The sequence below is a fragment of the Lepidochelys kempii genome, chromosome 2, assembly GCF_965140285.1.
Source record: "Lepidochelys kempii isolate rLepKem1 chromosome 2, rLepKem1.hap1, whole genome shotgun sequence".
Classification (NCBI taxonomy): Eukaryota; Metazoa; Chordata; order Testudines; family Cheloniidae; genus Lepidochelys; species Lepidochelys kempii.
In genome coordinates this window covers 32,698,797-32,713,344 of record NC_136381.1, presented here as the reverse complement: position 1 = coordinate 32,713,344, position 14,548 = coordinate 32,698,797, and the positions used below count along the sequence as shown (strand labels likewise).

General features: G+C 38.7%; 1 protein-coding gene across 1 annotated transcript; it reads left to right on the top strand.

Annotated features, from left to right (window-relative positions):
* Positions 1-79: 79 nt before the first annotated feature.
* On the top strand, positions 80-14,294 carry TRHR (thyrotropin releasing hormone receptor). The gene is made up of 2 exons (XM_073329351.1): positions 80-871; positions 13,887-14,294. The coding sequence occupies exons 1-2, from the start codon at positions 80-82 to the stop codon at positions 14,292-14,294; spliced, it is 1,200 nt and encodes a 399-aa protein (XP_073185452.1).
* The last annotated feature ends 254 nt before the right edge of the window (positions 14,295-14,548 follow it).

Here is a 14,548-nt window from a genome sequence, read left to right as displayed (position 1 = left end):
CTTAACGTTTTTACAGGGGGAAAAAGAGGAAATGTGCTGACAGCAATTGCCCAGCAGAAGCAGCTTCAAACTGGTGAAGATGGAGAACAGCACAGGGGATGAACAGAACCAAACAGGGCTGCTGCCAAGCCAAGAGGTGATCAGTATTGACTACCAAGTAGTTACCATTCTCTTGGTTCTCCTCATCTGTGGACTGGGCATAGTGGGCAATATCATGGTGGTGCTGGTGGTCCTCAGGACCAAACACATGAGGACGCCCACTAACTGCTACCTGGTGAGTCTGGCTGTGGCTGATCTCACGGTGCTGGTGGCTGCAGGACTTCCCAACATCACCGAGAGCCTGTATGGATCCTGGGTCTATGGCTACGTGGGATGTCTCTGCATTACGTATCTCCAATACCTAGGCATCAATGCTTCTTCTTGTTCCATCACCGCCTTCACTGTTGAGAGATATATTGCCATCTGCCACCCAATCAAAGCCCAATTCCTATGTACTTTCTCAAGAGCCAAAAAGATCATTATTTTTGTCTGGGCTTTCACCTCCATATATTGTACCCTCTGGTTTTTCCTGCTAGATCTCAACACAGTAGTCTACAAAGATACCATCATTGTTTCTTGTGGCTACAAGGTGTCCAGGAGCTACTACTCCCCTATATATATGATGGACTTTGGTATATTTTATGTTGTGCCAATGATATTGGCCACTGTCCTCTATGGACTGATTGCCAGAATATTGTTCCTGAATCCCATCCCTTCAGATCCAAAAGAAAACCCTAAGACACAGAGAAACAACTCAACTCATCAAAACAAGACTATGAATTCCAAGATGACTAACAGGGGTTTCAATAGCACTATTGCTTCTAGAAGGCAGGTAGGAAATGTATTTAAATATGATATTCACACACATGTACTCTTTAGATTTTAAAACAAATGAAAAAGTACAGAGATTGGGTTACAATACATGAAAAATGTTAAAAATGTGCTTTATCTCTTTTATTTAGATTAAGGCATACAAAAAACCCCTAAAATCTACCAGTTCAGGGCATGTGATTAGAGCATTTAATTAAGTAAACTGAATTTATTCCAGTCTCTACAAATGACTGCCTACTCCTACAGAAGGCATGTATTGAAAGACAGTCAAGTGTCTTATCATGACATGTCAAGAAATCAACTAGATACTGTCGAAAGGAAACGTTAAGAAAAATCTATTTTTCACCATATTACAGCTTGCTAAGAAGTCAGACAAATACACTATGATTCCAGAGTTATTTTTGTGATCTGCAGATAGGATACTAAACTGGAAGGCACGAGTCCTGTTTTAATCCCTGCTCTGTTAATGAATCACTATGTGACGTGAGAAGTTACTACCTTTTGTATCTCAGTTTCCCCTTCTGTGACAGAGATAAACATATTCTTGCTTTTGTAAAGATCCGTAGGTGGAAAATGCTGTACAAATGCTAATGACTATTATTATTTCCATCTCTCAGATAATTAACAATAGGTAAATATTTTGAATGTATTTGAGGCTTTAAATTTGAATAATAGATTTGATCATATTCATTATAAATTGATATATATGCTAAAATAGCACAAAGGTGTGTGTCTATACCAACCATCTTCATAACCATACACAATACTCAGCTGTCTTGTACCATTTAGCACTTTTAGATCCCAATCCTGAAAGTGCAGAGCACTCCCATTGATCTTTCAGGATCACACCCACATCATGCTTTATATTTTCATATTAATGTGGGTACTCAATTCCTCCACACGGACCTGCTTTGATAAAAATTGTTTTCAGAAGCCTCATGCTTTCGAGTCTCAGTACGGACTAAAAGAGATGTTTCAGCAACCAACAGGTAACATAATTTCTGTAAAAAGAAAAGGAGTACTTGTGGTGTACTTCCACGGTATGCATCCGATGAAGTGAGCTGTAGCTCACGAAAGCTCATGCTCAAATAAATTGGTTAGTCTCTAAGGTGCCACAAGTACTCCTTTTCTTTTTGCGAATACAGACTAACACGGCTGTTACTCTGAAACCTGTCATAATTTCTGTAGGTATTATACCTGAAGTGGTCATCTTTTTTTGAAATGCCCAATGCATCTGCATCCTTGTGGTGAGGGATAAGGCAACTAAACATGAGAATTTTGAGTCAGATTTTCATAGTTCTTTGTGTAGAACTGTTGATATTTAGTGAGGCTAGTTGTTTTTCCTGCTGTGGGACTGACATTCACCCCACAAGTTAATTGAGCTGGTTAGCAGAGAACCAACGTGTACAGATCTAGAGATCCCAGGTTAAGGCAAATACAAACTGTTCCTTCTATTTTGTTTTCTACATTTTCTACCTTCTGTTTTGTGGTTTGTAATTGTTCATACATATCTGTTTGTGCTTGGTTATTTGGGTGAGAAATAGTGGAGCTATTCATCTATTAGTTAATATTTTTCTCTTCTTAACTAATTTTCAAGTTATCATCACAAAGGATAGATCCGTGTGTTCATAAATGTGTGCTTTGTATTACTTAGCATCCTTTCAAAAAATTGAATAGTCTTTTTATTTAGCATTGCAGACAATGGCTCTTGCCATCTTCTAAAATTAAAATGACAATTTACAGCATATACAACATATATTTTCTGTTTTGTGAAGAGAGAGGACTTTTCATGGAGACCATCAACTTCTTGGATTATTTTTCAGTAAATCTAATGTTTGCAAGTAGTGCTGTATGTAGAGAGGAGACATGAAAGGGTGGCATTATTATTAGTAGTAGTAGTAGTAGTAGTAATATTATTTATATTATGGTAGCATCCAAAATGTGCTTAGTGCTGCAAAATCATATGGGAAAACAGTCCCTATCCCAAAGGGTTTACAGTCTAAATAAAGTCCAAGACGCACCAAGGGAAAACTGGGTATTACACCTACATAACTGAGGGCAGAATGGAGCTCTAAGGGTCAGATTCTGTTCTTGTTTATATCAGTATATCCTCATTCTCTTAATTGGTGTTGCACTGATGCAACAGAATAGAAATTGATCCCCAGGGTGCAAGCAGCAGGAAAAATGACTAAAAGTATGTTAAGTTAGGCAGCCTGCTCTCTGCTTTGGCCCTGAGTATGAGAGTTAGCACAAGTTAGAAACTGGCTGATAGAAAATGCAAATGGAACAATTTACAAGGCAGCCTGAATTGCATGCTCTTAGTTTGCATACTGGTCCATATGGTCCTGGATGTTCTTTCATGTCTGGAACCAGTGGTAAAAGACAACACTAATGGAGAAGACAAACCAGGAATGGAGAATATTTGGCGTGGGTCATTTTTTTTTTACCCTTTTTATGATGTAAAAAGGCCTGAAATGTTTTTACATTAGAAAATCTACCATATTTTTTCAGGAACACTATGAATGACTGGAGAACCAGAAATATCAAGCAAGTGAAACTGAATTATATGAGATGGGAAGTTAGTTTTTTCTCTCAGATGGCTTAAAACTCATTGAATTATGTTAATTTTAGTTAATACCTATTTAACTAAATTGCCTCACAGACAGGAGGGAGAAAATCTATTTGTTAAAGATTTAACATTCCAATATGTATAATTAAAAGTGTGGAGAAAGCCTCCAAGTCACATCTCTGCATCCTCCAAGGAGTTCTCCAGCAAAACTAGAGAAGAACAGATTTGATAATCCTGATAATTCTAAGGTAAAGAGAAGCCAAAAAAGCCTCCTATTTTTGAAAATTTTTCGGGCCTTCTTGATACAGTCCAAAGGAGGGAGAAAGGCACAAACCCAGCTTTTTTCCCCTCTTTGGGCCATCTTTAAAGTATCTCCATTTGAAGAGCATTTTCATTTGACTATTAGGTAAAGCCCATCTCTGGTAGACATTCATTTTTTGCTGCTCTTGCGTAGTTGCTTAAGATAAATTTTCAGTGCAATTATGAATACAGTTTAATAGAACTATTATATATCTTCCTATATTAATATGGTTTACCAAATTCTTCTCTTAGGACACATCCAAAGAGGATTAAGATACCACAAACTAAGGCCACTTACTCCTGAATGAGAACATTCATATGGGGATTGAACATATTTCAACTAATCCACATTAACTTCACATTTTCAGTAGGGCTGTTAATTAATTGCAGTTAACTCAAGCAATTAACTCAAAACAAATTAACTCGATTTCAAAAACAAATTGTGATTAATCACAGTTTTAATCACACTGTTAAACAAAAATACCATTTATTTAAATATTTTTGGATGTTTTCTACATTTTCAAAAATATCGATTTCAATTACAACACAGAATATAAAGTGTACAGGGCTCACTTTATATTTTTATAGTGCAAATCTTTGTAATAAAAAATAATATAAACAAGAGTTTTTTCAATTCATCTCATAAAATGCAATCTCTTAACCATGGAAGTGCAAGTTACAAACATAGAATTATTTTTATATAACTGCACTCAAAAACAAAACAATGTAAAACTTTAGAGCCTACAAGTCCACTCAGTCCTACTTCTCATTCAGCCATTCACTAAGAGAAACAAGTTTGTTTACATTCATGGGAGATAATCCTGCCCACTTCTTATTTACAATGTCACCTGAAAGTGAGAACAGGCATTCGCATGGCACTGTTGTAGCTGGTGTTGCGAGGCATTTATGTGCCAGATACGGTAAACATTCATATGCCCCTTCAGGCTTTGACCACCATTCCAGAGAACATGCTTCCATGCTGATGCCATTCATTAAAAAAAAAGTGTTAATTAAATTTGTGACTGAACTCCTTGGGGGAGATTTGTATGTCTCCTGCTTTGTGGTTTTACCCGCATTCTGCCATATATTTCGTGTGATGTCTGTCTCGGATGACAACCCAGCACCTATTGTTCGTTTTAAGAACACTTTCACAGCAGATTTGACAAAACGCAAAGGTACCAATGTGAGATTTCTAAAGATAGCTACAGAACTTGACCCAAGGTTTAAGAATCTGAAGTACCTTCCAAAATCTGAGAGGGATAAGGGGTGGAACATGCTGTCAGAAGCCTTAAAAAAGCAACACTCCGGTGCAGAAACTACAAAACCTGAAACACCAAGAAGAAAAATCAACTTTCTGTTGGTGTCAGATGACCAAAATGAATGTGCATCAGTCGGCACTGCTTTGGATCATTATCGATCAGAACCCGTCATCAGCATGGGAGCACGTCCTCTGGAATGGTGGTCAAAGCATGAAGGGGCATACATAGGTATGCCACTCGATACAGGGAAGAGACCTGCAGTGGAAGACGGTGCAAATTTGACATTTTCCCTTTTCAGAGCAGAATCACAGTTTGGCCTCAATCCTGCAAGGTTCTGAGCACTCTAATTTTGATCCAACAAAGAATTTAAGCATGTGCTCAACTTTAAGCATAGGCTTAGCCCCAATGATTTTTATAGACTTTGTAAGATTCATCTGGTATCTAATGAAGGGGGTGATGTTGATATCAGATGGGGTTTCAGAAATACTTAGCAAAAGAAAATGGTGTAGCTAATCAGCTGAACCAATGCGTTCCACATTTAGGTAAGCAATAAGGTATGAGAAGATTTGGGCACAGCTAGTGCCTGGAGAAAGGTTCCAGTGATAATGGAAACTGACTTTAATGACAATTGTTTATATAGTGTTCTGCAGTTCTACTGTTAAATAGACTGATTTTGGAGAAATTGCACAAGTCACCAAGAGTGAAGTCATATCACTTTGGAAGTAAGATGGCCATGCAGACTGTAAGTGCACTCAAGCACAATCTGAGCAGGAGAAAATGGAACAGAATGATCCTGTTGCACACTACTGTTTCAGGAAACCAATCAGTTCTCATTACCATACTAAATGGCACTGTGGGTCATAAAACAGAAGTGTCCAAATCACTCCAGTTGATCATGTCAACTTTACAGCTTTAACTGGAAGTAAGATCAAGAAGATTAAAAGACTGAGTGTCTTGGCAAGTCTGCCTTTTGAAGCCAGATAGCCCAGAGGGTCAAAGATGGATCTTTGAAGATTTTTGATATATGGAGTGAAATCCTTTTGTCATTGAAGTTAATGGGAGTTTAGCTACTAACTTCAGTGGGACCAGGATTTCACCCCAGTGTCTCTTCAAAGTACTATGCAATCCAATGTGATATCACAGGTTGTGGATAAATATGCAGCTTTTCAAGCTTCCAGCACAAACTGAGAATGAGGCTTCAGTATCACAAACACCACCAACAGAAAAACAAGAAACAAATTAGAAGAAAGACACCCGTATCTTCTAGATAAAGAGGGGAATATTGAGTAAAAGAAGAGAGATTATATTACCTCAGTATTTGGTACTGATACAACCACTGCTGGAATAGTGTGTCTAGTCTGGTGTCCACAGTTCAAGAAGGATGTTGATAAATTGGAGAAATTTCAGAGAAGAGCCATGACAATGATTAAACGTAGAGTCAAGTTGCTCAATCTATTTAGTTTACTAAAGAGATTATTAAGGGACACTTATCAGAGTCTAAAAATGGAGGGAATGGAAATTTGATAATAATGGGTTCTTCAATCCAACAAACAAAGGTAAAATCAAATGGTATATTCAGACTAGAAATAAGGTACACATTTCTAACAGTGAGGGTAATTAACCACTGGAACAATTTACCAACAACTGTGGTATAGTCTCCATCACTGTATATTTTTAAATCAATACTGGACTTTTTTTTTCTGAAAGACATGCTCTAGTTTAACCATAGCTATTGGACCTAAAATTGGAATTAATTCAGGAAATTCTGTGGCCAACTGTCATAATTAGGCCTATAAATTTACCATAATTGTGAGTTCAACATAAAAAGTGAGTATAAGTTCATGTCACAATAACCCATAACAACAAACATTGATATTATAAATTATTGTGACATCTTATGAATAAATATTGATAGAAAAATGTACGAAAGGAAGACAGACTGAATAGTCTAAACAAAAAGGCCAACTGATAAAATTCAAGGACTACGTTATGTCCATGCCTGGTAAACAAGAACAGGGTGAGACTGAAAATCAGTGAACCAAAACTGGTATTTTGGATATTAGGCCTAAATGAACATAAGTGATCTCCCTCCTGCCATCCATCTCCACCCTCTGACAAACAGAGGCTAGGGACTCCATTCCTCACCCATCCTGGCTAATAGCCATTAATGGACTTAACCTCCATGAATTTATCTAGTTCTCTGTTAAACCCTGTTATAGTCCTAGCCTTCACAACCTCCTCAGGCAAGGAGTTCCACAGGTTGACTATGTGCTGTGTGAAAAAGAACTTCCTTTTATTTGTTTTAAACCTGATGCCAATTAATTTCATTTGATGGCCCCTAGTTTTTATATTATGGGAACAAGTAAATAACTTTTTCTTATTCACTTTCTCCACACCACTCATGATTTTATATACCTCTATCATATCCCCCCTTAGTCGCCTCTTTTCCAAGCTGAAAAGTCCTAGCTTCTTTAATCTCTCCTCATATGGGACCCGTTCCAAACCCCTAATCATTTTAGTTGACCTTCTCTGAACCTTTTCTAATGCCAATATATCTTTTTTGAGATGAGGAGACCACATCTGTACACAGTATTCAAGATGTGGGCATACCATGGATTTATATAAAGGCAATAAAATATTCTCTGTCTTATTCTCTCTCTTTTTTAATGATTCCTAACATAGAATCATAGAATCATAGAATATCAGGGTTGGAAGGGACCCCAGAAGGTCATCTAGTCCAACCCCCTGCTCGAAGCAGGACCAATTCCCAGTTAAATCATCCCAGCCAGGGCTTTGTCAAGCCTGACCTTAAAAACCTCTAAGGAAGGAGATTCTACCACCTCCCTAGGTAACGCATTCCAGTGTTTCACCACCCTCTTAGTGAAAAAGTTTTTCCTAATATCCAATCTAAACCTCCCCCACTGCAACTTGAGACCATTACTCCTCGTTCTGTCATCTGCTACCATTGAGAACAGTCTAGAGCCATCCTCTTTGGAACCCCCTTTCAGGTAGTTGAAAGCAGCTATCAAATCCCCCCTCATTCTTCTCTTCTGCAGGCTAAACAATCCCAGCTCCCTCAGCCTCTCCTCATAACTCATGTGTTCCAGTCCCCTAATCATTTTTGTTGCCCTTCGCTGGACTCTCTCCAATTTGTCCACATCCTTCTTGAAGTGTGGGGCCCAAAACTGGACACAGTACTCCAGATGAGGCCTCACCAATGTTGAATAGAGGGGAACGATCACGTCCCTCGATCTGCTCGCTATGCCCCTACTTATACATCCCAAAATGCCATTGGCCTTCTTGGCAACAAGGGCACACTGCTGACTCATATCCAGCTTCTCGTCCACTGTCACCCCTAGGTCCTTTTCCGCAGAACTGCTGCCTAGCCATTCGGTCCCTAGTCTGTAGCTGTGCATTGGGTTCTTCCGTCCTAAGTGCAGGACCCTGCACTTATCCTTATTGAACCTCATCAGATTCCTTTTGGCCCAATCTTCCAATTGGTCTAGGTCCTTCTGTATCCTATCCCTCCCCTCCAGCGTATCTACCACTCCTCCCAGTTTAGTATCATCCACAAATTTGCTGAGAGTGCAATCCACACCATCCTCCAGATCATTTATGAAGATATTGAATAAAACCGGCTCCAGGACTGACCCTTGGGGCACTCCACTTGATACCGGCTGCCAACTAGACATGGAGCCATTGATCACTACCCGTTGAGCCCGACAATCTAGCCAGCTTTCTACCCACCTTATAGTGCATTCATCCAGCCCATCCTGTTTGCTTTTTTGACTGCCCACTGCATGGATGTCTTCAGAGAACTATCCACGATGACCCCAAGATCTCTTTCCTGATCAGTTGTAGCTAAATTAGCTCCCATCATATTGTATGTATAGTTGGGGTTATTTTTTCCAATGTGCATTACTTTACATTTATCCACATTAAATTTCGTTTTCCATTTTGTTGCCCAATCACTTAGTTTTGTGAGATCTTTTTGAAGTTCTTCACAGTCTGCTTTGGTCTTAACTAGCTTGAGCAGTTTAGTATCATCTGCAAATTTTGCCACCTCACTGTTTACCCCTTTCTCCAGATCATTTATGAATAAGTTGAATAGGATTGGTCCTAGGCCTGACCCTTGGGGAACACCACTAGACCCCTCTCCAGTCTGAAAATCTACCATTTATCCCTACCCTTTGTTCCCTGTCTTTTAACCAGTTCTCAATCCATGAAAGGATCTTCCCTCTTATCCCATGACAACTTAATTTACCTAAGAGCCTTTGGTGAGGGACCTTGTCGAAGGCTTTCTGGAAATCTAAATACACTATGTCCACTGAATTCCCCTTGTCCATATGTTTGTTGACCCCTTCAAAGAACTCTAATAGATTAGTAAGACAGAAACCATGTTGACTTTTGCCCAACAATTTATGTTCTTCTATGTGTCTGACAATTTTATTCTTTACTATTGTCTCAACTAATTTGCCCAGTTCTGACGTTAGACTTACCGGTCTGTAATTGCCGGGATCACCGCTAGAGCTCTTTTTAAATATTGGCGTTACATTAGCTCTCTTCCAGTCATTGGGTACAGAAGTTGATTTAAAGGACAGGTTACAAACCATAGTTAATAGTTCCACAATTTCACATTTGCGTTCTTTCAAAACATTTGGGTCATCTGGTCCCAGAGTCTTGTTACTCTTAAATTTATCAATTAATTCCAAAACCTCCTCTAACGACACTTAAATCTGTGACAATTCCTCAGATTTGTCACCTACGAAGGACGACTCAGGTTTGGGAATCTCCCTAACATCCTCAGCCGTGAAGACTGAAGCAAAAAGTTCATTTAGTTTCTTCGCAATGACTTTATCATTTTTAAGTGCTCCTGTTGTATCTTGATCGTCCAGGGGCCCCACTGGTTGTTTAGCAGACTTCCTGCTTCTGATGTACTTAAACATTTAGCCAAAAACTCAAAAGGTAATGACAATCTGTTCTTCAAACTCCTATTTGGCTTTTCTTATTACATTTTTACACTTAATTAAGCAATGTTTATGCTCCTTTCTATTTACCGCACTAGGATTTGACTTCGACTTTTTAAAAGATGCCTTTTATTTTCACTGCTTCTTTTACATGGTTGTTAAGCCGTGGTGGCTCTTTTTTAGTTCTTCTACTGTTTTTTTAATTTGGGGTATACATTTAAGTTGGGCTTCTATTATGGTATCTTTGAAAAGTGTCCTTGCAGCTTGCAGGGATTTCACTCTAGTCACTGTACCTTTTAATTTCTGTTTAACTAAGCTTCTCATTTTTCCATAGCTCCCCTTTCTGAAATTAAATGCCACAGTGTTAGGCTGCTGAGGTGTTCTTCCCATCACAGGAATGTTAAATGTTGTTATATTATGGTCACTATTTCCAAGCAGTCCTGTTACAGTTACCTCCTGGACCAGATCCTGCGCTCCACTCAGGACTAAATTGAGAATTGGCTCTCCCCTTGTGGGTTCCTGTACCAGCTGCTCCAAGAAGTAATTATTTAAAGTATCAAGAAATTTTGTCATCCTGAGGTGACATGTACCCAGTCAATATGGGGATAATTGAAATCCCACACTATTATTGAGTTCTTTATTTTGGTAGCCTCTCTAATCTCCCTTAGCATTTCATAGTCACTATCACTATCCTGGTCAGGTGGTCGATAATAGATCCCTACTGTTCTATTCTTATAAGAGCATGGAATTACTATCCATAGAGATTCTATGGAACATGTGGATTCATTTAAGATTTTTACTTCATTTGATTCTACATTTTCTTTCACATATAGTGCCACTCCCCCTGCCCCCCAACCTGTTCTGTCCTTCCAATATATTTTGTACCCCAGAATGTTTGTGTCCTATTGATTGTCTTCACTCCACCAGGTTTCTGTGATGCCTATTATATCAATATCCTCCTTTAACATGAGGCACTCTAGGTTCACCCATCTTATTATTTAGACTTCTAGTATTTGTGTACAAGCACTTTTAAAACTTGTCACTGTTTATTTGTCTGCCCTTTTCTGATGTGTCAGATTCTTTATGTGAATGTTTGTCTGATCTGGCCCATACTTTATCCTCTTCCATCCTCTCCTCCTGACTAAAACCTAGAGAGTCTCTATCAATAGACTCTCCTCTAAGAGAAGTCTGTCGGATCCATGTGCTCCTCTGCAGCAATGGGCTTTCCCCCATGGACAAATGGTGGACAAAATAATGAGGATGGGCTATTCTGCCCATCACTCACTTTTGCAGTCCTTAAACAGACTTTGAGAAAAAAATTGGCTACTGGAGCAAGCTTCACCATCAAGGCTTCCACCCCCAACATCACCTGGGACCTTGAATCTTCTTCTTCCTAATCCTGAGAGATGTCCTGACCAGACCAGGCCAGAGAGAGGGAACCAGATGACATCACTGCCTCTACCAGCTCTATGTGAATCCCAAACACCACCTGGAATGGAAACTTTGCCTCCCTCCCCTCCGATGTGTCTGTTTCCTTCCCTTCCTTATTTCTTCTCTTTCCTATCTCTCTTCTTTTTACTTCTGTCTAACAAGAATCTGTTTTAGCCAACCAAGATTTTTTTGTAACACTGCTGTAAGACTGTGACCAGAAAGCGGCAAATAAAGCAGTGCCCTAAACTGTAAAAGTTAAGTTTCAGAGTAGCAGCTGTGTTAGTCTTTATTTGCAAAAAGAAAAGGAGTACTTGTGGCACCTTAGAGACTAACAAATTTATCTGAGTGTAAGCTTTCGTGAGCATCCGATGCAGTGAGCTCTAAGATGCCACAAGTACTCCTTTTCTTTTTGTAAAAGTTAAATTATAAGACTCTCAACTGGATACGTTACCACCAACACCCATAAGTAAAACAACAACACTTATAAGTATATTTAAATATGTACATCTGGAATATATGGGCTTCTAGCCAGATAGGAGAAAACATATACCTCAGGCAATGAGACTGCATATTTTCTACATAATGAAAAATCTGATCACAAGAGGCAAGAAAAGTATACATCCTATTGCTTTAAACAAAGACACAAAAAACAGCACAACTAAAAATACAATATTAGTGTCAATAGGAGAGTTACAGAAGTAACTTTCAGTCCTCCTGCAGAGTCAATAAAAATTTATATCCCACACGCCTACATCGTCACCCTAGGAGCAATGAAATTATATACTGTGAATATCTTGTATAATCGTAGGAGTTTTAGTACCATTGTCCTATTGCCACAGCTACCCTGAGAAAGCGTGTAAAGTGCAACAGCATCAATGAGCAGGGAAAGGGAAAATCCATTAATTTGTCAGCAAGATGCAGCTGCATTTTTTCAACAAGAGATGGCAACATACAAAGAAGCACTTTAAAAGACGACATTCCTAGTTCACCAGAAAGAGTCCCCACTCTACCCATTTCCCACATACACAGTGGCCATAATTCTATATTGATTTACGCATTGTTTTGTTTTTACTGCCCCCATTTTTCACTTTTATTTTTTATTGGCTTTACTTCAATTTTTTGGGATTCCCTCAAGGGAGAGTTTTTCATTGCCATTCTTTCTAAGCAAACTTACTTAAGTAATAAAATCTTACATGACAGACACACCCTATTATCTGTGGGTGAACACTTTTCAGAAAATGATCACTCCACATCTGACCTCTCAGTCCTCATCCTCAAAGGCAATCTGCGCAACACCTTCAATAGGTGAGCCTGGGAATTTAAATTCATAACTTTGCTAGATACTACAAATCATGGACTCAATAAAGGCACTGGATTTATGGCTCATTACAATCTGTAACCTACTAACCATCTTTTGTCCTACAACCGTGAGGTGTTAACTGCCCCTTCACCTTAAAAGGTCTTTTGCAACATGTGTTAACAATCTGTTTCACCATGTATTTACCTGTGAGAGCCTGGATATGTCTGCACTTCAATAAAACACCCACTGTTGGCCCACATCAGCTAACTCGGGTTCGTGGGGCTTGGATTGTATAGCTATAAAATTGCCGTGTAGACATTTGGGCTCATGCTGAGCCATCCAGGGTCCCAAAGCATGGGTGTTTTATTGCAGTGTAGACATACCCTCTGAGTACATTTTCCAGACCTGAGGAAGAGCTCTATGTAAACTCAGAAGCTTCTCTCTTTCACCAACAGAAGTTGGTCCTATAAAAGATATTACCTCACCCACCTTGTCTAAGTGAAATAAGCGAGTTTTTCTAAGATTATTATGTTCTAAGGGTAACCTGCAATTTTAAGGCAATCATTAAGAGTTTCAGAATATTATGTATCAATCATTTGGTCAGAACTTATGTCTGAATTAATTGTTTTTATTAGAAACAAATCTAAAATCAGACTTCTTTGTATTAAATGTGGCTAACTGCTATATGCAATAGTAGTCATTAAAGTAGGTAGGTTGGTTTCAGTTACAATATGTCAGAAACAATCAGTGCTAGAAGTAGGTGTTCCATAGCATTGAAGGGAGGATGGGAGTGCCTTTCCTTCCAAGGGAGTAGACACTTGTTTCTAACTATGGTTGTTGCAAAGACTCAGACCTAAAATAATATGTTTAATGGGGATTAATTGGATATTAATTGAATAATATGAATGTTAGCCATAAGGACTCATCCATCTCTTATGAAAGTTCAGGAGAGTTTGGATCCATGAATTTGGGTCAGCCCATTATAGTGGTAAGGAGATAGGGACAAGTTGCAAAATTCTAACCAAGAGCCAGACATTGATCTGAACATCACCAATTCAGGGTTTTTCACATATAGAGTTTTAGGTTGGGTCCATCATGAACATATAATACAAATTTTATATGCACATCCCTACAAAGCACTGAGTACTGATTTTCTACTTTTTCACTGTATATCTTTGTGTTTTCCATAGGTTACCAAGATGCTGGCTGTGGTTGTGATCCTGTTTGCATTTTTATGGATGCCCTATAGGACACTGGTTGTTGTAAACTCCTTTCTCTCCAACCCTTTCCAAGAAAATTGGTTCCTATTATTTTGTAGAATCTGCATTTATCTAAACAGTGCCATCAACCCCGTGATTTACAATCTCATGTCCCAGAAATTCAGAGCGTCCTTCAAGAAACTCTGCAATTGCCAGCAGAAGCAGTCAGAGAAACCTGCCAGTTACAGTGTGGCCCTAAACTACAGTGCCATCAAGGAGTCTGATCACTTCAGCACTGAACTAGAAGACATTACTGTCACCAACACCTATCTGTCCCCAACAAAAGTGTCCTTTGATGATACGTGTTTATCCTCTGAGGTAACATTTAGCAGAAATTAATACATTGTGTATATTTAGTATATAAGGAACCAGATTACAAAAACCCTCATCTGGTGTAAATCAGCACAACTCCATTTACTTCAATGGAGCTACATTAATTTATACCAGCTGAGGATCTGGGCCCAAGAAATTTCTTGTGAAGATATACAAGGAGAGTTAAAAACACATTTGTACCTGCAGAAAGCAGAAAAATAGAATACTTTACCCTACTCCATTAGCATATGGTATTCTTTACCTTTAAGAACTATTCTGAA

What these genes read in the sequence shown, in the direction of transcription:
- TRHR (XM_073329351.1), top strand. Translation starts at nt 80, where the DNA reads ATGGAGAACAGCACAGGGGATGAACAGAACCAAACAGGGCTGCTGCCA. An exon ending in CTATTGCTTCTAGAAGGCAG is followed by an intron (nt 872 to 13,886) that starts GTAGGAAATGTA and finishes TGTTTTCCATAG; the next exon opens with GTTACCAAGATGCTGGCTGT.